This window comes from Vulpes vulpes, chromosome 7, assembly GCF_048418805.1.
Source record: "Vulpes vulpes isolate BD-2025 chromosome 7, VulVul3, whole genome shotgun sequence".
Taxonomy (NCBI): domain Eukaryota; kingdom Metazoa; phylum Chordata; class Mammalia; order Carnivora; family Canidae; genus Vulpes; species Vulpes vulpes.
In genome coordinates this window covers 105,394,758-105,416,462 of record NC_132786.1, presented here as the reverse complement: position 1 = coordinate 105,416,462, position 21,705 = coordinate 105,394,758, and the positions used below count along the sequence as shown (strand labels likewise).

Sequence of the window (21,705 nt, the reverse complement as noted above, 5' to 3'; positions counted from 1 at the left end):
ACAAAAAGAAGTGGAGGCGGCAGTGCTGGGCAGAGGCACCTGGACACAATTTATTCCAGTATCTTGCCCAGGAAGGTGGGTGGAGAGCAGGACGCAGGAGTCATCCCCACCAGAGCGCACTCAGCCCGAGCAAGGAGGATCCGGGAGGTGCTGCCGAACCCCTCATCCACCCCCCCACCCCCAATTTAGGGCCAAATCAAATGGAGCCTTGCAAAGGCTTGGTCTGCTTTGCTGAGCAAATCGCCTCGTTAGCCGTTTCCGCTTGACAAGGCAGGCGCGGGCGCCAGCCTTCTCCTCTCCGGGTGGCCATCTCCAAACGCTGCTTGGGGAGCGACAGGGCCCGGCCCTGCGAGGGCTGCTTAGACCTTGAAGTTTGGAAAAACAACAAGAAGAGATTGAAAAGGCTCCCTCCCTTCTCCGCAGACACACACGCACCGTCAGGCCGCCGCCACTTCCTGCCTTTGTTTTTCTTCCTCCAAAACATTTTTGGCCTTTTGCATTAGCTGCCGTGGGGCTCTAGGTGGAGGATAAAGGGAAATACATGCTGAAGACTGTTTTCTGGAGATGGCCCCCTCGCTGCGGAGCTCCTGAGAAAGAACAGTTCATGGGCAACCAGTCGCCAGGGCCAATGTCAGAGCCTTGCCGCTTGATCTCTTCAAGAAATGAGACCCGGACTTGGCTTTGCAGGGTGGCCTTAGCACCGGTCAGGTCTTCCCCTGAGCCGGGTGAGCTCAGTTCGGCGGTTGGGCCTCCTGCAAAGCGGAGGAGTCCGTTGGGCTTAGAGCAAAGTCAAAACCGAGGCGCTGCAGCTCTGCCTCTCCACCTTCCCAGATTTGGTCTGATCCTTAGATCTGAGACCATCCCCAACTACCCACCCCCCCACCCTCCACCCCCCGCTGCCACCGCCACCGCCACCGCCACCCAGAACATTCACTCTGCCAGTACATTCCAAGCAAGAGGGGCAGGAGCGGGCAAAGCTGGGAACGGTACTTAGCCTTGGGGACCTGAGCACCCCCTCCTGTCTCTGCTGGGGAAGTAAAAGCATTCACCACACCAGGCGTTTTCTGTTCTCCTGGCATCAAAAGCCTTTCCCTTCATCCATCTTCACTACAGCACCCCCACACACACCCTCTTCCAGCCTGCATGTCCCTCTTGGCACCCCGCACTGGTACAGCCTTCTGAACTGCCCTGCCGACTGCTTTGGGGGAGCCTTCCTCCACCCCAGCCTCTCCTCGGAAATTTGCCTTTGTCTCCTGCAGACACCCATGGGATCCAGACCTGCTGGCACCCTCCCGGCTTGGCTCTCAAGGACATGGGAGGCATCGATCATGCAGAACAGCATATATCCCATACTGACCTTTCAGCGGGGACCCCCTCTCCCTGGCACCTAGGGGAAAAGCCATCTAATTAGGAGAGGGGCTGTGTGCCGCTGGGGGAGGCGGCCTGGCGTCCCCCGCTGGTGGGCCACCGCAGCCGGTCTGCTCAGGCACAAGCTGAAGTTGACTGCCAAAACTGCTATAAAACCCCAGGTCTGTCTAGAACTGTTTTCGGTTCTTCTAGACGCCCCCGGGTTCAATTATAGTCTTAAAAGCCCTAATACAAGTGCAAGAATTTGTTTGCCTTCACCCAGGGGCGGGGCAAGCCCCGAAATGGTGGCGCCTTTGTTATGGCAAAGTCACTGAAACCCCTCAAGCATTCCTTTTGTTTGAGGGTCGGGGTGGCGGGGACTGGGTGGGCTGCTGGAAGATAGTTTGGGAGAGCCAAAATCAAGCTGGGGGACAGCTCAGATACTACTGTTCACAAACCTCTCTCCTCCTCCCTTTTATATTCTGTCTCCAAGAAAGATATGCTGTGGAGAAAAAAAATATTTTGCCTGGTTTGTCACTGCTGGAAATCGAAGTTTTTTCGCTGCAGGGCAATCCCGTAACTGTGATTCCCAGCTTTAGGAGGTCTCAGGCTGCCCTTCCCCAAATAACCTTCCTTCCCACCAGACCTTCTTACTCACACCGCTGCTGCCCTCTGCAGAAGCCACAGTGGACAAATATGTCAAGCTGAAGATGCACAAATAATTTCAAGTTCAACTCTCAGGGATTCAAGGGGTATGAAAGTTCTTGCAGCAAATCCTGAATAAAGAGTTCATTAAACCAATGTGTCCGAGCAGTTTGATTTGTGATAAGCAATGCTTGTAAAGGAAGGGGGTAGGAGCCACATAAACATTACTGCTAATAAATTAGTTTACTCCACTGCAGAGTAATTACTTGATATTATTGATATTTACAACGGGTATTCAAATGCAATGGTGGGCCATCATTTGCAGAAAATACATAATGAGAATAGTTCTTTTCCAGTGCAATACATGATTAGATTTGTTATTGAGTCAGTTACAGTCAGCTCAGCAATAAATAAATAAATCGATGTTGACACTTAAATACCAAAGATCTTAGAGTTTATACTCTAAATCTCCCCACAATATATAAATACCTTCGGCTATTTCCTGGATGGGGAAAGGGAAAAGGTTATCCTTTTTCATTTTTCGACTTTCCTTCAGCGACATCCAGCTTCTTCCAAGAAGATAGGTGCGGGAGGCCTCTGGGCCCCTCCCTACCCCCCCCCCCCAGTCCTGCCTGGCTGCTCTGTACCCTCTTCTTTCACTTCTCCCAAACGTTGATCATTCAATACTGCAGGATGGCAAGCGTTTTTCACCCACCTCATTTTTTTTCTTTCCTTTTCCCAAGAAAGCTAGACTCCTAGTAGCAGCTATGGCCCCTGTCTCTATCTTTGGCTCAAACCTAGCCTTTTCAAGGCGTTCTTGTCACCCACCGAGCGGGGAGTTTGGGAAGCACGGCTCTTTTCTTTAGCCTGGTGTCCCTTCCGTGGGATGAGTAGTAGAAAAGGCGCTGAGCCTACTGAGTTTCTCCCTGCACATCCCTGGCTCTCAACGCTTTGCAAGGAAGAAGAGGAGCCGTGTTGCCCCTTAGCCACAGCTCTCCGGCCCTAGCCACCTCCTCCTCACTGCCTCCCCTCTCCTGCAGCTCTGCAGCTCGGCTGGCAGCCTGGTGGGCCCGGGAAAGGTGCAGCATACCCAGGAAAAGGCTCCTCGGATGTCAGCGCCTCTAAGCAGCCCAAGGCTCGCCTCAACTGCATGGTTTCCCGAGTCCTCAGCTCCAGAAGACCCGGCGGGCGGGCGGACTCGTGCACAGCGGCGCAGCCCCCACGCCTCTGGCTGCGCGGCGGAGTGACTCCGAACCCCGGCAGGCAGCGAGGAGGAAGGGGTTTCTTCAAGGGCACGGGGGTGGAGTGAGGAGGCCGGCAGGGAGGATGAAGTGGAGGTGGATCCCGGGTAAGACGAAGCCCCTTCCGGGACCTGCAGATGCCTGACAAACCGCGGGGGAAGCCGCCGTGGTTGTTGGCGGTTTAGGGACGGAAGGCACTAAAGCGCTTCGGAAGTGACCATGAATGCGAGCGTGTAATCAAGTCACCGTGCAAATCAGGCAAGCCACGAGGCAGGCACATCCACGGCTGTGAACCCTGGCCCCGAAGGGGGTCCTGCCGGCCGGAGTCGGAGACAGAGGTGGTTCCCAGAGCAAGCTTGTTGGGGGGGGGGGGGGGGGGAGCGGGTAGAGAAGGAGGTGCGAGCGCGAGCCTCCAGGAGAACAGATTCCAGGACCGCGCACCGGCCACGCAGCGACGAGCTCCCACCCGGCCACCCTCAGCCCGGGGCATCCCTCACCCGGGGAGTGATGGGTGGCAGGAGTTGAGCTCTCTCACCGCCCTCGGCGCACTTGAGGGCCAGGACCGTGCAGCTGAGCACAGGCGAGCGGCATGGGGCGCACCCCAGCCTCGCCGCGCGCCGGGAGGCCCCCCAGCCAACATGAGTTACACCGGCGATTACGTGCTTTCGGTGAGAACACCGAGTGACGATCTGTTGCTTCCCCTGAGGTGGCTACAAAGAAAGGAAGCCGGGGAGGGAAGGAGGGAGGGAAGGAGGGAGGGGGGGAGGGAGGGAAGGAGGGAGGGGGGGGGGGAAGGAAAGGGGAAGGGAATAAAAAAATAAAAAAAAAAAAAAGGCCGGGACCAGCTCGCAGCTTGTCAATTTCAACATCAGGTCACATGACCAGCACCTCCCTGCTAAGGATGGGGATAGATTTCCACGTCAGCTTACGTCTCCAAATTTCTACTTCACGGATCCGCTTCAAAGAGGCAGCTGCAGTGGAGAATCATGTTAAGCTCGGCTACTGCGGAGAGCCCAAGGTAGCCCAATGATGGATTTTGATGAGCGTGGTCCCTGCTCTTCTAACATGTATTTGCCAAGTTGTACTTACTACGTCTCGGGTCCAGATTTCTCCAGCCTCCCTTCTTTTCTGCCCCAGACCCCGTCTTCGCGCCCAATGACATACTCCTACTCTTCCAACCTGCCCCAGGTCCAACCCGTACGCGAAGTGACCTTCAGGGAGTACGCCATTGAGCCCGCCACTAAATGGCACCCCCGCGGCAATCTGGCTCACTGCTACTCCGCGGAGGAGCTGGTGCACAGAGACTGCCTGCAGGCGCCCAGCGCGGCCGGCGTGCCTGGCGACGTGCTGGCCAAGAGCTCGGCCAACGTCTACCACCACCCCACCCCCGCCGTCTCGTCCAATTTCTATAGCACCGTGGGCAGGAACGGCGTCCTGCCGCAGGCTTTCGACCAGTTTTTCGAGACGGCCTACGGCACCCCGGAAAACCTCGCCTCCTCCGACTACCCCGGGGACAAGAGCGCGGACAAGGGGCCCCCGGCGGCCGCAGCGACCTCCGCGGCGGCGGCGGCGGCGGCGGCGGCGGCGGCGGCGGCGGCAGCGGCCACGGGCACGGGCACGGGCACGCCGGCAACTTCAAGTTCGGACGGCGGCGGCGGCGGCGGCGGCTGCCGGGAGGCGGCGGCGGCGGCGGCGGAGGAGAAGGAGCGGCGGCGGCGCCCCGAGAGCAGCAGCAGCCCCGAGTCGTCTTCCGGCCACACTGAGGACAAGGCCGGCGGCTCCAGTACGTATAAAGGCAGCGCGCCCTGCGCTTTATGAAAGGGGAGTTGGAAATGTAGCGCAGCACCGCTGTTAAATTTTTATATGCTGTTTTATAAGCATATAAGGTTTATGAAGGGCCTTTAGGTTTCCCCCAACAAAACTTTGTTATAAAAGGCGGGATCACGTGGCGAGTGCTGAAATTGGCCGTGAAATACCCACCGGCCAAGGCATGCCTGCAAAAAAAAAAAAAAAAAAAAAAAAAAAAAACCCAAAAAAAACCAAAAAAAAAAAAAAAAAAAAAAAACCACACACACAACTCCCTTTTACCCTTTTTCCCCCCCCTTCTCAGCCCCAAGCCCAGCAGCTCGACCCCGCTCGGGGCCAGCTCGGGCTGGGGAGCCGGAGGTGGGCGCCTGTAAATTCCCCCTGCAAGGGCTCCGGGAGCCTTTGATAGCGAGGTAATCCGGAGATTTTTATAAAAGCCATGTGTTGCGCCGGGACTCCAGTCCCGGCCGGGATTCAAAGGCATCGCTGTTTAACGATGGCGCTAGGAGCGTGTTTAACAGATAAAATAGCCCGCTTAGCTAGAGCAATATATTAAAAGAAACAAATTAAGCCAAAGTTGGCCTTTTTATCCAAAGGAAGCCCTGTTCCTCGGGCGCGGGGGCAATTACGTGCCGCCTCTGTCCGACTACAAGTTACTCACAATTGTTATTCAATCTGTCAAAAGCGGGTGCTTTTTTTTTCTCTCTCTCTCTCCCTCCTGTGAGGTTTTATTGAAAAGGGGAGCAAGTCGAGCCTGCGGGCCGCTTTAGGAAGCCCCCCTTCCCTCCACGCCGTCTAAAACAGCACCCCTGCCCTGCTGGGGACCAGGATGGCCCCGTGGCCCTGGTGGGGCTCAGGCAAGGTCCGTGGCTGGGGGCTTCCGCTGCCACCTCCTCACCTCGGGGAAGCCGGGAGGCTGGTCCAGGAGGCAGGAGCTGGTGGCCAGGACTCAGGCTGACAAAGGCCGGGCAGCTGCCTCAGATGCTCACGAGGCCCGAGTCCCGGCAGCAGCTTGGGCAGGACTGGGGTTGGGGTCGACTTTACTGCCTCAGGAACCCCCCGCCCAGGTGCTGGAAGGTGAAATGTCCGCACACCACTGTTTGTTTAGTCTGGAGGGGCCCGCAGGCAGCGGTCGACCCCCTCTCTGCGGCTTTGAAAGCCGCTTCTGCGGCATAAACTCTCCTGTTGCTGTAAGGAGCCCTCTTTTCTGCTCTGGGGGCAGCGTGAGCAGCTTCCCTGGGGGCCTATCTGGGGAGCTGGCTTTTATCTGGGGCTGAGTCTCCGCCTGCAGCTTGTCCCCAGCTGGCAGTAGGAGCCTGAAGGCAGGGGACTGAGGAGACCTTGATGGGGCTTGGACAGGGCCTCCAGTCCCATGGGCCAGCCCTTTACCTCCACTCGGGGCTCTGGGATGGATTGCAGCCCCCACACCTGGCTCATTCCCTGCATCTTTCTCCCTCCACAGGTGGCCAACGCACCAGAAAAAAGCGTTGCCCCTACACCAAGTACCAGATCCGGGAGCTGGAGCGGGAGTTCTTCTTCAGTGTGTACATCAACAAAGAGAAGCGCCTGCAGCTGTCTCGCATGCTCAACCTCACCGACCGTCAAGTCAAAATCTGGTTTCAGAACAGGAGAATGAAGGAAAAAAAAATTAACAGAGACCGTTTACAGTACTACTCAGCCAACCCGCTCCTCTAAGGCTCCAGCCAGCTGGAATTGGGTGGGGGGCTTCATACACGTGAGATTATATGCAGATTTTGCCCTTGACAAGGTCAAGGCACGTGGTGACTTTTGAAGAAAAGAGGTGTGCAAAGGAGGGGAGGCTACACGGAGACAGCCTCTGAGAAGGCGGCCCGGGATTCTCTTGGGCATCTGTGGTTAAGATTCCTAACAAAAATTGGATTTGGAGAGTTGTGCATCAACTAGAATGAATGGTTTGGGACCCCTGGTGGTTCATTCTTGGAGACTGTGGAGCTTTGGGCTGGGTGTGGTCTCCATCAAGACTGGGCCCCCTGCCAAGCGCCCTGGAGATCGACCTGGGCCCAGGACCCTCCACGTGGAGCCTGCTCATCCCCAGGACCCCTGCATCAAGAAGCTATTCAATCTTTAAACCCAGTTCAGCTTGGGGACAGGAGCAGGAGGAAAGAGCGAGGATTCCTAGATGTCTGGAGTGGGGCTGCTTTCCAAAGCCAATGTGAAAGACGGCTGGACTAAGAAGTGGCTGTGAGGTGGGAGAGGGCTGCTGATCCTTGAGGGGAAAAAAAAATCTAGTCCAGGTGGCATTAGCGGCTCTCCACCCCTCTTAGCCACTCACCGCACTATCCGAGGCCTGAGCTTCTAGCAGTTGCCTCCTGCAGCCCACCTAGTTTTTCCTACCGATGAGGGTCTTCTTCCTGGACTGCCACTCAGGCCTAAAGCCTGGTCACAGAGCAGACCTTCCCCGAGGTGGAAGACATCCCGAGCTGGCCCCAAGATCTCTGCAGGAAATGCCTGTGGAGTACGGCAGCCTGGCAAAGTCTCCACCACACTTAACCGAAGCTTGGATTTGCTCAGCGGAGCAGTGGGCCTGGCCAGCGGTCACTAGCTATGAGGGGCTTGAGTCCCCAAAACACCACTCTGGCGCCGCACTCTGCCCTTCGTGCCCCAGAACTGAGCTTGGAAGCTTCCGGCAACCTTCCAAGAGCTCAAGAGCGTTTGGAATTATTTTAAAAAATAAATATTATATTATATTATATATATTTCCCTGCAGGAACCAAAGCGAATTTTAAAAGATGCAACGTAGAGGGGGGAAAAGATGATGAAGAGAATATTTAAAGGCTCTATCTGTTTACAGTGTTCCATGGTTAAACTCACTCACTGCTAAAATATTTGAATGTACGCTTCATACAGGGATGGTGTTCAAAAGACTTGTAAATAAAAGAACCATAACCTATTTTGTTTGAATACTTTTTAAAATTTTGCCATTAGTTGGTTTCCTTGGGGTGTTGGAAGGGTGGGAAGGGTGTTAGGAATGATCTTTTTAATTTCTTGCAATGTTTCGAAAGCTTTAGGGGGATGCTCTGAAGTAGTTTGGCCCTCCAGGGTCTGGGGACCTCAGCTGAGAAAGCCAGGCACCTTCCCATCGCATCTCCTCTGCCTCCCTGTTTTAAGAAGTGTCTGGTGGCTCTGTTTGTAGCGGGAGTGTTGGCCTGTCCTCCGTTCTCACCCACCACATATGTCGCAGCATGTATACAGGCGACAGGCACAAGGAAAATAAAGACTGGAAACTTGAGTATTGGGTTCTGGTGTGACATTCCTCTTCCTGTTTGCCTTTTACTGCCAAATGTCTGCCCCCACCACCACCCCCCCCCAAGGGGCAAGTTACCAGGCCCCTGAGGGGGTGGGGAGGTAACTTGGGATTTAACTCCACTAGAAGCCAAGCTTGGGAAGCCACGGTGACTAGCCAGGTCCTTTGGAGGGGAAGTGGGGGGTCCCATGAATGGGGTATCTCAGGACCTGGAATTGGGGGTTTCATCCTTTCAGACTGGAGAGAGGCCTGGGAGAAAGCCCTAGGGCTTGCGGTAGTCATTGAGTTTGATCCCAGGCTGGGCTTGCTCTCCTCAGGATTAGGAGGCCTGAAGAGGAACCACTCTAGGGTGCCCTAGGAATCCCCTTAGAAAGACAGAGACCCGTCTGGGTACAAAGAACAGACTCCCAGGAGCCTCTAGGGACACTTTGTCCCAAGCTCCCAGCTGAGGCTGTCTTTTCCCTTTGGGGAAAGAAAGATGCTGGTTTACTCTTTGTTTCCTGCCTTTGAACTTCTGCCTTAAATTTGGACATCACCCATAACCTTGAGGGGCAGGGCGGAGAGGCCAGAGCCTTTTGTTGCCCACCCCCCACCTCTACCCCCACCCTCTCCCTAGCCACCCAGGCAGGGCCAGAGCTGCAGAGAAGATTGAATTTGGAGAGAGGCCCCAGACCCCAGACCCTGCTTTGTTTATTTGTTTGTGTGTTTGTCTAACTGGCGAGACTGGGGAAATCTAGCTCAAAGGGGGAATGGGACAGACCCCCTAGATGAATGTCTAGGTTGATGAACAGACACACAGAGGTGAACAACGACTCTCCTGGGGAGCAGGGAGTGGTGGGCAGGGAAGCCCAGGGTTTAAGGAAAGACTTCCTTTGGGACGGTTAAAGATTAACCAAAGTCTTGCAAGTTGCTAGAGAGAGTCTAGCCAGGAGGACTGTTCGCCGGCGGGCGGCGAGCGGGCGCGGGTTTGATTTCTGAGCCCTATAAAAGCCCATCCTCCGATGGCTGTGACAATGTGGTCGTAAACCCGTCCGGGGCTGGCCAATTTGCATATTTGGAATGCGCCGCTATAAACCCGGCTGGGGTTTTGCAGCAATTTCTTAGATGTAAAAATGAGATCTCTTTAGCAGCGGGCTGGGCACATTCTTTCCCTCTGTCTATGCCTAGAGCCTGCTTCCCTCTCCCGGCTTCGGGCTGAAGTTCGGGCCGGGCCTAGTCGCTCAGCCGCCACGAGATGGCGCACGTTCGATCAATGTCAAAGCCGCCGGGGAGCCGGGAACCCCAGCGCGATTCTTGGCCTTTGTTCGCTTCTGATCCTAAGAGCAGCACGTTACATTATTTCACTTGTCCCGCTCCCCTTAGTATCAAAATAAGGGGGGGCCTCACCTTCGAGAAGTAATTGGTGTTGTAATTTTAAGCAACGCGCCTTCTCTAGGCCTCGCAGGCGTCGCGCCCCGGAGAAGCCTGCTGTCCCTTGGCAGCGATTTCGGAAATGTGTCAAGGTAAGAGGCCACAGGTTTAGCAATTCCAATCCGACTGAGGCGGGAGTGGGGAGGTGGCCGATGTCAGAGCAGGACTGGGAAAAGTGGCTGTGTCTGTCCCCTCCGGGTGACGCTATAGGCGCTCAAGCCACCCCCCTTCCTTCCATCGCTCCCTAAGGTTGGAAAGCAGGGGGAGGCCTAAGTGGAAAAGTTGATGATGTTAGCTCCTTGCGCCAGCAATTCATCCAAGGTGATCTTTCAATTTTGTAGAAATTTTCAGGATGGGATGAGCCAGGGATGGGGGGGGGGGCATCCAAGCGAAAGGGTTCTGGCTGTACTGGAATGGGGGTTGTGTTGGCAACAAAAAGAGAGGGGGGGGTGAGAGAGAGAGAGAGAAACAGAGTGAGAGAGATGGCGGGACTGGGGAAAACAAAGTTTCTACTCTAAACAATGAGGTGGTCAGCAACCGTGGCCGCTGGGGCCTGCTTATTCCCTGGGGCAGATATCCGGGAGGTCTCTGGTTTCCTACTAGGTGGGGTCTCTAGGTCTCTGCCCAGCAGCCTGGGGAAAACCTTTGTTCTGAAAGAGGCCAATTCAAAAAAGTCGCAAATGATTTTTGAGGCTTCCAGAGAAGCCTGCATTTGCTTATTTGGAATGTACTGCTAGAAACCTGGCTGGGGTTTTGCAGTGATTTCTTAGATGTAAATACGAGGTCTTTTGAATATTTTGCAAATATGCAAAAACTATATTGGTGTCAACCTATACATTTTCAAAAGCTGGCATTGAGGATAAACTCTGACCACAATCTCACCGACAGGATTGTCACAAAACAAGTTTTAAGTATTCATTTCACTTTACATTTCAGAGGCTAGATTCAATTTTCCTCTTTTCTTATATTTAAGTTTTTATTCTGATATGTTTTTATTAGTTTCTTGAAATCGCTAATTTCACAAATATATAGTGCATGAGTGAGTGGGGGGCATCTCAGAGAAAATAGGTGCTGCATGTGTGCATAAATCTTGCCTATCAAAAGTCACTAGTCTTTGTTGAGCATGGGCTCCCAAATTCTGCCAAAATACGGCAACCACAGGAACCACACCAAGTGGGCACCCACACTGTGCTCTCTGCAGCCCAAGCTGTCCCTAAAATCCCAGAACCACCTCTGCTTTCAAGGCCAGAGGCCTTTTATTATGGACAAAATTAAGGATATTGTAATTTAGGGAGTGTGTGAAAAGGCCCCAACACTCCCCCATCAGGAGAGAAGGGCCAGTTTAGTGGTTGGATTTAGAGAAAAATTTAAAGTGGGTTGTTTAGGGATAGATTGCACCTGATTAATTCAAAACAGACACATCACATTTCCCTGGAAATGATGACATTTTTAAAGATGAACAAGAAAAGAATATCATGGATTACAAAAAAGAAAAACGTCTAACCATACAGTAAATGAGAGAATCAGAGAAGTCCAGAATTTTTGGTAACGTGGATGTGTGAAAGTAGCTTTTATTTTTCCTCTCTGGGGCTGCAGCCCAACTCCACAACCGGCCAGATAATTCTGAGCCTGGAAAGCACTGAGAAAGACTTTTAGATACAAATTGTTTCTTGGCTATCTCAATCTCAGTACCTAGTATTTTGAAAAAAAGAGGTGGGGGTTTGGGGTAGTAACAGTTTGTTATTTCTCATCCTTTGCGAGGGCCTACTCAGAAGGAGGCTTCCACTCTCCGGTGAAATGCATCGTGATCCTAGCCAAAGAGCTTACTCCGCTGGCCTGGCCTTTCCTTCGGCTCCAGAGCCACGGGGAGGAGGAGTGTTATTACCCAGGTAGAAATGGACGGTGTTTACTCCTAAATAAAACATGGGCCTTGGGGGCTGCCACAGAACCGCTACACAGGCCTGGTTGAAGGAAGCAGACACCGAGACTTTTAGGTCAAAGGCACCCTGAGGGTGAGAGAGAAATTCAGCAGCTGGGAGGGAGACCGAAAGGAAGAGAGGGAAAGAGGGCAAATGGGCTAAAGGAAAGTATCCTTGGGGCCGACCCCGTGCTGCAACTGGATCGCTGTTCTTAATCTCTCGGGATGGGGAACCTCGGCAAAGCGCTGGCGATCGATAAACGGAATATTCTATTGAGGAAGTTAACACCTCGGCGTTACAGTTTGGGGAGTGCGGAGCGTTGGGGGCGGTCGCGGATGCTGGGAGCTCCGAGACCAGTTGAAAGGGCAGCAGCATCTAACTTGAGCTTGCGCTGCGTAGATACCTTCTCCACCGAACCGGCGGCAGCAGGCCAGTCCGCGTCCCGGGCGCGTAGGCAGGCTGTCCGGTGCTTGCTGCTCGGCAAGCCCCGCTGGGGGTGGGGCGGCGGTCCACGGCCAGAGAGGAACTCTCACACGGGCTTACACACTCATCATCGTCATTTAAAAAAAAAAAAAAAAAGCAAGAAACAGCATAAACTCAACATCCCATTTGGTTTATTACAAGGGGAGAAAAGAGGCTGGAAAAAAAACATTCCACTTTCCCATAGGTCAGTGAAGACCCAAGTGCCAATGCCATGGTCTGCGAGGCTGCAGCGGGCCTTCCACCTCCCCTAAGTCCTTTAAGTTCTTAAAACAGATGCAGTACCAAACTGCCTTACAATGTAACCTTGGTTGGCACCTGCCTGCTCCTGGATCCCATCCAGCCTAGGAGCCCATTTGGTCACTCTACAGGGCCCTGACCAGACGGAGCCTGAGCTGCTTACTGCCGGGCACCCGGCTTGTCTTACCAGTCAAACTGGCAGGGCTGCTGAATTCCGGAGAGTCCTGGAACATTCTGGAGGGCCCAAGGAGAAGGATGTGAAGAGTCTGGGGACTCTTTGAAAATGATGGGTCAAATTGTGGGGATGCCAGATGTCTATTTTTCACAGGATAAGAATCAGAGTTTGGCCTTAGCTTTTCCAAAGGGTCCTTAACTTTCAAAAAGAAAGATGGGTTTCGATCATTGACTTTCACTTTATTTTCTTAGCTTCTACCATCCTAAGCATTCTCTCCTATGGCCACTGGCCCTTCCCTTCCCAACCTACAGCCTTGGGAAGTTGCTTTCTGCCTTTAGTGTGGAGAGGAACCAGACCCTGGCCCAACCAGCCAGCCAGGACCCATTCTTCTCAAGGAACCCCTCTCTCCTTCTTGGGACCTACTTCATCACTCTCTGTAGAGCTTTCTTGATTGGCATGGACAGTGCTATGGGGGTAAACCCCCTTCTCAGGCAGTCCTCAGCTTTGTGGCATTTCCCAGTAGCACTGCTAAGTGCAACAGTCCCAATACCTTCCATCTTCCTGGAGAGCTGGATATGGACCAAGCCCATCCGGAGATGGATCCTAGGTGTCCCTGTTCTGAAGCTTTTCCCTATTCAACTTTCTTGGCCTCTGGGCTTCACCAGGTTAGAATTTGCCTTGGTCTTGTTCGTGGGAAGGAGGTGGGGAGTGAAGGACAGTCCCTGATCTCTCCACACAGACTTGATTCGGCTCCGGCTGCTAGTGCAGCCTCAAGATCTTGTTGGATTGGAGAGAACTGGTTCTCAGACTCTCTCCCCTCTCTCCCCTTTCTTTTCTCTCCCTCTCTCCTTCTGTCTGTCTGTCTCTCTCTCTCTGCCTTTCTCTATCCCCCTCCTCTCTACCCCAGAGGCGGGTCCGCGGAGCCAGTCACCGTGAGGCACAGGCCGGTTGGGTGGAAGTGGCTGGAGCGCAGTGCAAGCAGTGGTGCGGCCGCCGGGCTGCGCGCCGAGCAGCCACAGCAGGCAGAGACCGCAACTGCTAGCATCTCAGAAGCCACCGTCAGGGTTCTTCCGCCAGCTCTCCCCGTGTACTCTCTGAGTCTTCTCAGGCTCGGCTTCCTTCTCGGACTAGGTTCACAATGGCAGGAACAAGGCCAAGTGCCTGGCAAAGCACCCGGGATGCAAAGGTCTTTCCCCGTTGTAGGCAGAGGCCTGAGCGGACTGCTTCCTGGGATCCCGGCGTTCAGCGGCCCGTCAAGGCCTCTGTAGGGGCTGGAGCTGGTGCGGCGGGCAGGCCTGGGGCATCCTGGAGAGCTGTGAGCCGAAGGCCTGGGGTAAGTCAGCGACCTCCTGGGCTCCACTGGATCCGGGCCGGAAAAGGTCGCATTTCCTGAGATACGTCTGAGGCCCACACGGGGGCTAGCGCCGTGGGCCAGCGGTTTCCAGTTGACTAAGAGCACATCCCTATGGCCAGGGAAGAAGGAGGCCCTGGTGTCTGCTGAGCAAAGGGCCTGGCCTCCGAACGCTGCTATAACTGGGCCACGAGCCCAGCCCGGCCTTGCCGGGAACGGATTTCCTCACCGCGGGCCTCGTTAAAATGCGCACACCGCGGGAGAGAGGGCTGCCCCAGCCGCGGGTTTGGAGGGGAGGGGGGAGAGGGGAGGGGACGGAGAGGCAGGAGTGTGGTGACACTGGTTCTTGTCATAACCTCCAAGAGCGTGCGAATGCCAAGGCTAAAGGGAGAGCTTGAGATAGAGATGTCCATCTGCCGCCCCCTCCTCCGAGTGTCCCCCTCCAGGTCTTCACCTCCAGCCCAACTGAAGACCCTGAAGAGCAATGTTTCTTTCACTTCTCTGAAACGGGGTATAAGCTTGAAAGCTACCCGGATGATGGGGCTGTGGGGTGCCTGGATCTGGCTCTGACCTCCGAATAGGGGTAGGAGTCTTTCAGCCAAGGTTACCAGTTGCTTTCACCACCTCCACCCCCACCCCCATCACCCCCCCAGCTCGGTTCAGCTCACCAGGGTCCACCGACAGGAGCTGCAGAGAAAGTAAGCCAGGTGAGCACACCAGAAGCAAAGATCCTAACGGGATCAACGACTGGCAGAGGAGAGTGTAGAGGGGCTGAGAAGCCAGGGCATTACATTTTGTGGGGAAATTCTGTGCGGGGTGCAAGGAAAAAGTGGCAATAGCCAGCTTCCAATGCGCGCTGGACCTCGGACACTCTAAGGGTCTTGGTGGCCTTAGGGCCAGGTCCTCCACTTTTGGGAGACAGCTCCAGGTCCCGAGCTGAATGGGAAGAGCCTGAGGCCCCGACAGGCCCCCTTAATGGTTAGAGTGCCTGGAGGGCTAGTGGCTGATTCCGAAACGAGAATGGGGAGCACCCAAGGCGGGCCAGGGTGCGCACCATAAACACCCCACTTGTTAACTGCGCGGGGGCCCAAGGGCCCTTCAAAGAGACCCCGCAGGAGAGCTCGCGTCCGAGCGTGGGCGGGGCTAGCCCAGGGGCCAGGCCCCCCACTAGCACGTTGGGGCAGCCCCCACAGCTCCTGGCCTTTGGGCTGAGGTATTGGGTGTGCGTCTCCCGGCCCATCAATACAGATTACATATTTATATCAATCGTGGGCTCAGAGGGCGCCCTCGGAGAGCGGCCCCGCGCCTACGAAACCAAACTGGGAGTGGTCGCGCGGAAACTCTGGCTCAGGATTGGCTGCGGGCACCCGCCGCGGTGCGGGGGGATTGCTAATCGTATTCAGCATGTTTTGCACAAGAAATGTCAGCCAGAAAGGGCTATCTGCTCCCTTCGCCAAATTATCCCACAACAATGTCATGCTCGGAGAGCCCCGCCGCGAACTCTTTTTTGGTCGACTCGCTCATCAGCTCGGGCAGAGGCGAGGCCGGCGGCGGTGGCAGCGGCGCGGGGGGCGGTGGCGGCGGCGGCTACTACGCCCACGGCGGGGTCTACCTGCCGCCGGCCGCCGACCTGCCCTACGGGCTGCAGAGCTGCGGGCTCTTCCCGGCTCTGGGAGGCAAGCGCAATGAGGCGGCGTCGCCGGGCGGCGGCGGCGGCGGCAGCGGGGGCCTGGGTCCCGGGGCGCACGGCTACGCGCCCGCGCCTATAGACCTGTGGCTGGACGCGCCCCGGTCGTGCCGGATGGAGCCGCCCGAGGGGCCGCCGCCGCCGCCGCCGCCCCAGCAGCAGCCACCGCCCCCGCCGCAACCACCCCAACCCCCGCCGCAGGCCACCTCGTGCTCTTTCGCGCAGAACATCAAAGAGGAGAGCTCCTACTGTCTCTACGACTCGGCGGACAAATGCCCCAAAGGCTCCACCGCCGCGGCCGAGCTGGCCCCCTTCCCGCGGGGCCCGCCGCCCGACGGCTGCGCCCTGAGCACCTCCAGCGGGGTGCCAGTGCCCGGCTACTTCCGCCTCTCCCAGGCCTATGGCACGGCCAAGGGTTACGGCAGCGGTGGCGGCGCGCAGCAGCTCGGGGCCGGCCCGTTCCCCGCTCAGCCCCCCGGGCGCGGCTTCGACCCGCCACCCGCACTCGCCTCCGGCTCAGCGGATGCAGCCCGGAAAGAGCGAGCCCTCGATTCACCGCCGCCCCCCACGCTGACTTGCGGTGGCGGCGGCGGGGGCTCCCAGGGCGACGAGGAGGCGCACGCGTCGTCCTCGGCCGCAGAGGAGCTCTCCCCAGCCCCTTCCGAGAGCAGCAAAGCCTCGCCCGAGAAGGACTCCCTGGGTAAGCAGGGCGCGCTGAAGGGCCGCAGGCAGGCGGGCAGACAGGCAGACCCAGAGAAGGGAAGGAGCGGAGAGCCAGGAGTCCGCGCGGCAGCCGGCGGGCCTTGGCCCAAGCTGCAGGCAGGCTGACCTTGTGAACTTGCTTTTTAATATTTGGGCGTGGGGACGCAGTAAAAATTCATGTCCTGCTTAGCGCCGCACACCGAGACGTCCTCCGCGCTGGCCTCAGCTCACCCCAGTTGGGGTCGAGGGCACGGACGAGCAGCCCCCCTCTTGTGCATGCCCTTCTCCGTGGCCCCGAGCACCCCAAACCGTGGTCTGGGCCCAGCCTCGAGGCGCGGCCCACGCGGGGGGAGGGGGAGGGAGGAAAGTGGCTCGCCCGCAGATAGCGCGGATGTTTGTAAGGCATCCAAAATAAGCAGCCGCCAGCACCAATAAATAAGCCCATTAACCGGCGAAGTTCGAGTTTACGATCCCCCATGCTTTTTTCAAAGTTGCTGGAGGGGCGGGAATCCTCCTTGCGGGGAGAAGAAAAGGCAAATCCGGCCCCGGACGCCGGGCCCCTGAGCTGAGAGGCAGAGAGGGGCCATTTCGCTTCCCCTGGAACTCGGAGTCGCCCAGACTGCATGTCTCTGGCTCCTGGAAAGACGTGAGGGACGGCCCTTGACCCCGAATCCGTTTTTCGTGCCTTCCCCGTGTCCCAACTACGTCCTAGCTCCTCTCCTCATTAGGCCTTAGGCAATCAGGGTACAGGAATGGGACCCAAGCCCCGCTCCTCACCTCCCTTCCAAGTAAGCACCCATGCCCCCAGACTGGGGGCTGCAGGAAATGCTTGTCTGCCTTGGGGCGAGAAGCAAAGAAAGGTGTTAAGTTCAAGATATACAGCCTGCCCTCCCAGGCCGTTCTTTCCGTAGGCTAGCTCCAGACAGCTTTGTGCTAAAGCAGGTGTTTGGAAAAAAGTGGAGGAAAATGTAAACTGGGCGAGTTGGTGTAGATTGGAGGCCCTCTCCATCTTTGCACAAGCCCTTTGAAGGAATTGCTCTTTCTGAGCAAGCTAAAGGAGGGTGGTGGTTGTGCAAAACTCTCTCTGTGTGACTTAGGGCATCCCTCTTATGGCAGAGAAGTCCCAGGTTCACCCCTACGCACAGCCTAGGGTGGCCCCTATTTAACCTTCCCTTCCTTATTCTCTTAAATGCTAGGCAATTCCAAAGGCGAAAACGCAGCCAACTGGCTCACTGCAAAGAGCGGCAGGAAGAAGCGCTGCCCTTACACCAAGCACCAGACGCTGGAGCTGGAGAAGGAGTTTCTGTTCAACATGTACCTTACTCGAGAGCGGCGCCTAGAGATCAGCCGCAGCGTCCACCTCACGGACAGACAAGTTAAAATCTGGTTTCAGAACCGCAGGATGAAACTGAAGAAAATGAACCGAGAAAATCGGATCCGGGAGCTCACAGCCAATTTTAATTTTTCCTGATGAAGCTCCAGGCAATGCCATTTTTGTTTTTGTTTTTTTGTTTTCGCTGCCAGAGAGCCGGTCTCCTCCCTCTGTCTTCGGCCTCTGCCGGGAACTCGCACCTGTGCTGGAGCCCCATCCCTCCCTCCCACACTCGCCATCTCGCTGGCCGTTACATCTGTGCAGGGCTGGTTTGTTCTGACTTTTTGTTTCTTTGTCTGTTTGCTTGGTGCTGGTTTACTTGTGTTCTGGGGGAAAAAGCCATATCGTGCTAAATTTCTATAGAGATAAATATTATCCTAAAGTGTTGAGTGGTGACTGGGCTGCTTTGCTATCTTGGGGTTCCTCTGCTGGAAATGGCTCCTGTCCTCCCGGTGGAGCTGGTTTCCTGCGGGGGCGGGCAAACCTAGCCCGGAAGGCCGAGGTCCCATTGTAGGCGCTGAGGTGTCTGGCCTGAGGTCAATGGTGCAAGGAGCCGCCACCGGACTCGCCTGCCTGGAGTGCTGGGCTGTGTTTAATCAGGGGACACAGGCCCCTGGCTTTCTTCTTTCTTTCTTTCCTTCTTTCTTTCTTCCTTCCTTCCTTCCTTCCTTCCTTCCTTCCTTCCTTCCTTCCTTCGCAAAGAGAAGGGCTTACAGGCATGGACATGCAGGCTGGCAAAAGGGCTTGGCTTTGGCTGATTAGAAAATTGAGAGTCAGAAAGATTAATCTTTCCTTTCTCTGTTAGATATCCCAGCTTTAAAAGAAAAAAAGAAAAAAAAAAAAAGAACGATCAGGAGAAGGAAACTTCTCTTCCAGTTTGTGTAAGGTCTTGCATTGTGGGACTAAATTATTTCACTTACCTCTGAATTTCCATACCCTTCTGGCTGTAGATAAATAATCTAATGTAGATTTGTTTATGCGTGTGGATTTAGTGGGGGCTTTTTGTTATTAAATAATTGTTACCACTGGTAACACGACAAGCACACCACAATTCTCCCTATCTTGTGGAGAGTTTTCTTTCTCATTTTCTTTTTTTCTTCTTCCTCTTTTATTTTTCCCTTTCCGAAATTCACAGAATCCGAGGAGGGCTGGGGCAAGCGGAATAGACTAGAGAAGGGAGACATTGTTTGGGTTTCCTTTATACTGTGAAGTTACATGCATAAAAGGGTCAAACCTGTAGGTGCAGAAAAAGAAAAATTATAAATACAAATCTGTATAAATGTCTATTATTATGAAAAATTGCCAATCTTGTTTTATGCAAATGCATTCTATCGTTATTATAAATGTTAGTTCTAGCTCTATTTACTTCTAATCTTAAATCAGAATAAATTAATATTGTAATGCTGCTGTGCGTGGAAAAAAAAGACGATGTTTATGTTCTTATAGAAGAATAAAAGCTGTGGAATGAAGCTTTTTAATTTTACCTCTTTTTTTGACTTCTTATCTTCACCTTCCACTTTATCCCGTCCACCACTTTTACAACAGGAGGACTAGCCCGCGCCCCCTGCAATTACTTTAGGCATCTATTTAAATATTACCTAGACGGTCGTAATTTGTCTGGGCCCTATAGCCCTGGTGCCGTAAGGTTTGTCGGCTTTTGTTCAGTTTTATGACTTGCTAGTATATCTGGATTGTGGCTGTCTTGGACCAGTGGTTTCAGTTGAGAGAGGAGCTGCATAGACAGAGGAAGCCAAACAGGATTTCTTTCGGGAGCCCCAGGGAGGCTCGCAGACGCCGGTTGTTTTGTGGGTCCCCTGGTCTTAGATGACCCCCAGCCTAGAAATCAGGGGAGCAGGCTGGGCCCAGGGCGCGTCACTAGCGTCCGCGGCAGCAGTTAGGTGGACTGCTGCCGGCTGCACGCCCCCTCCCCCAGCACGGCCTCCCCCACCTGGTCGCCCTCCGCGGGGCCACGCGTTTCCTGCTCGCGGGAGGTGGGGGGGGCGCGACGGCAGGGGGAGGGGGCGCGGGAGCGCGCGCCCCGGCTGGCTGGCTGGCTGGGAGGGAGAGAGGGGGAGAGCGAGCCGCGCGGGGAGCGAGCGCCGGAGGCCGCGACCAGACCGGGAGCCGGGCTCGGTGCCGTCCCAGGCGCTTTCGAGTCGCCCGGGGCTGCGGCCGCCTGGCGCCGGCTCGCCGAGGAGCAAGATTTGGGGAACCAGCACGCACACTGCTCGCTCTCCTTTCTTCTCGCTTTCCCCCTCTCCTTCCATTTTCCTCTCTCTCCTTTACCTTCCTTCCCTCCCCGCCCCCCTCCCAGATTTACCGTACCGGGGCCGGTGGCTTCTCCCTCCGCGACGCCTTAGCGGCAGCGCGGGACACACAGTGGCAGCGCGGGCGCAGGTTGGCAAGGGGCCGGGCCGGGCCGGGCGCGATCGCAGGGTTCTCCCTTGGCGGCGGCGGCGGTGGCGGTGGCGGCGGCGGCGGCGGGCGAGGCAGCCCCGCGCGGGCAGCACCAGAACTGGTCGGTGATTTAGGTAGTTTCCTGTTGTTGGGATCCACCTTTCTCTCGACAGCACGACACTGCCTTCATTACTTCAGTTGAAATCGTCTCCAGGTACCTGTGCGCGCGGGGGCCGGGCCGGGCGGGGCATCCGGGCCCTGGTCGTGCCAGGCCTGCGGTGGCAACCTCGGCTTTTCCCGCGTAGGAGCCTCGTCCCTGCCTGCTTCTCAGCGTTTTGCCAGGCTGTTGGCCGCATTCCCCATCCCCACCTGGCCCAGAGCAGGTACGGTCAGGTTAGCTGCTCCTAGGCGGACGCCAGGGGCGTGGTAGGGATTCTGGGCCCCGCGCCATTCAAGGTCAGGGGCGCCCGCTTCCATCCTGGGCCTCCCCCCCCCCCCCCCCCATCCAGGTCATTCTCCTGCAAGGCTGGGATCCAACCAGCTCCAATCCAGGGCAGGAGATCAGGAAAGATCCCTTTGAGAGAGACTCAGGCCAAACTAGGAAGGAGGGACAGGGCAGAAAGGGGCTGGGATCCTGGCCTTGTCACTTACCCTTCTCTGTGTAAGCTGCCCTCTGCTCCCAGGAGTCGCCTTTGACTCGTTTCTTCCGTCTTTTATTTCCTTCTTTCTTCCTCTTTTTTCTTTTTCTTTATCCTTTCCTTTACTTCTTCCTTCCTTCTTTCTTTCCCTTCATTTGCCTTTCATGTTCAGTCTCTGTGCACCCAGTTTTCTATCTCCACTTCCTGTCTGCCCATATCTTCCTTCTGGAGGGACCCAGACCAGGCTTGGGGAGAGCCTGGGGCGGTGGTCTTATTTTTTTCTGCGTGCTCAAGTTGGGGTTGTAATCATCTGCCAAGGAAGGGCTCGCGTGGGACAGCTGTCGAGGGCTGTGGATCTGGGCCTGGTGTGTCGCTGCACAGACAAGGCCTCGGTTACGATCACGACCGGATGGCGGCGGCCTTGCGTTCTTACTCGGCGGGTCGGCAACCACAGCCTAAGAGATCCGGATGAGGGGGGCATTCGCGGCGTTTTTGTGTGCCCACACCGAGGGCAAGGAGGCCTTCGCCAGCCTCACTGGGCACCTGAGGCTGGGACCTGGGCTGAGGCCACGCCAGGCTCCGTGGAGCCTGACTATGCGGGGAACTCCGCCTGGAAGCTTCCTCCGCTCTCCCAGGCCTGCCTGCGGGTCCCAGCCCTGGCTTTAACTGCGGTAGGGGAGCCCCGCTAGGGCAAAAATTGGTTGCTTGTTTGCCAGTAGCTTCTCCCAGGTTCAGACTCTGTTAGAAATGGCATCCTTGGTGCGGAACGGGTGCTGGAGAAAGGGACCCTTCCAGCTCCAGTCGGCTTCACATAATAGGGGAAAGGTGTCCTAAATGCTACAACCATTGGATTGCAAACTTGAGTCCTTGTTCCAAGTTGTAGTCCACCGTTGGAAGGCAGTCGAACCATTCTTGGTCTGGAACAGAAAATAACTTTCATCCCTCCCTGCTCCCCAAACGCACACTCATGGGGCCTTGAGACTCATGCCCACTGAGCTGTGTGTGCTTCCCT

The 21,705-nt window shown here is 55.7% G+C and overlaps 2 protein-coding genes and 1 long non-coding RNA gene across 3 annotated transcripts; 2 read left to right on the top strand and 1 right to left on the bottom strand.

Moving 5' to 3' along the window:
- The first annotated feature begins 4,217 nt into the window (after positions 1-4,217).
- On the top strand, positions 4,218-7,941 carry HOXA11 (homeobox A11). The gene is made up of 2 exons (XM_025993331.2): positions 4,218-5,016; positions 6,502-7,941. The coding sequence occupies exons 1-2, from the start codon at positions 4,260-4,262 to the stop codon at positions 6,732-6,734; spliced, it is 990 nt and encodes a 329-aa protein (XP_025849116.2). The 5' UTR covers positions 4,218-4,259; the 3' UTR covers positions 6,735-7,941.
- A 7,120-nt stretch (positions 7,942-15,061) lies between these two features.
- On the top strand, positions 15,062-19,127 carry HOXA10 (homeobox A10). The gene is made up of 2 exons (XM_025993334.2): positions 15,062-16,284; positions 17,483-19,127. The coding sequence occupies exons 1-2, from the start codon at positions 15,318-15,320 to the stop codon at positions 17,755-17,757; spliced, it is 1,242 nt and encodes a 413-aa protein (XP_025849119.2). The 5' UTR covers positions 15,062-15,317; the 3' UTR covers positions 17,758-19,127.
- On the bottom strand, positions 18,051-21,261 carry LOC140599741 (uncharacterized). The gene is made up of 5 exons (XR_012002729.1): positions 20,707-21,261; positions 19,984-20,424; positions 19,257-19,390; positions 18,579-18,892; positions 18,051-18,472 (listed from the first exon to the last, which is right to left on the bottom strand). It is a non-coding gene; the product is annotated as an uncharacterized lncRNA (long non-coding RNA).
- Positions 21,262-21,705: the final 444 nt, after the last annotated feature.

Bases quoted from the DNA above. Each gene is read 5' to 3' on its own strand.
- HOXA11 (XM_025993331.2), top strand. From the start codon at position 4,260: ATGATGGATTTTGATGAGCGTGGTCCCTGCTCTTCTAACATGTATTTG. The intron at 5,017-6,501 runs GTACGTATAAAG...CTCCCTCCACAG, and splicing joins GGACAAGGCCGGCGGCTCCA to GTGGCCAACGCACCAGAAAA.
- HOXA10 (XM_025993334.2), top strand. From the start codon at position 15,318: ATGTCAGCCAGAAAGGGCTATCTGCTCCCTTCGCCAAATTATCCCACA. The intron at 16,285-17,482 runs GTAAGCAGGGCG...CTTAAATGCTAG, and splicing joins GCCCGAGAAGGACTCCCTGG to GCAATTCCAAAGGCGAAAAC.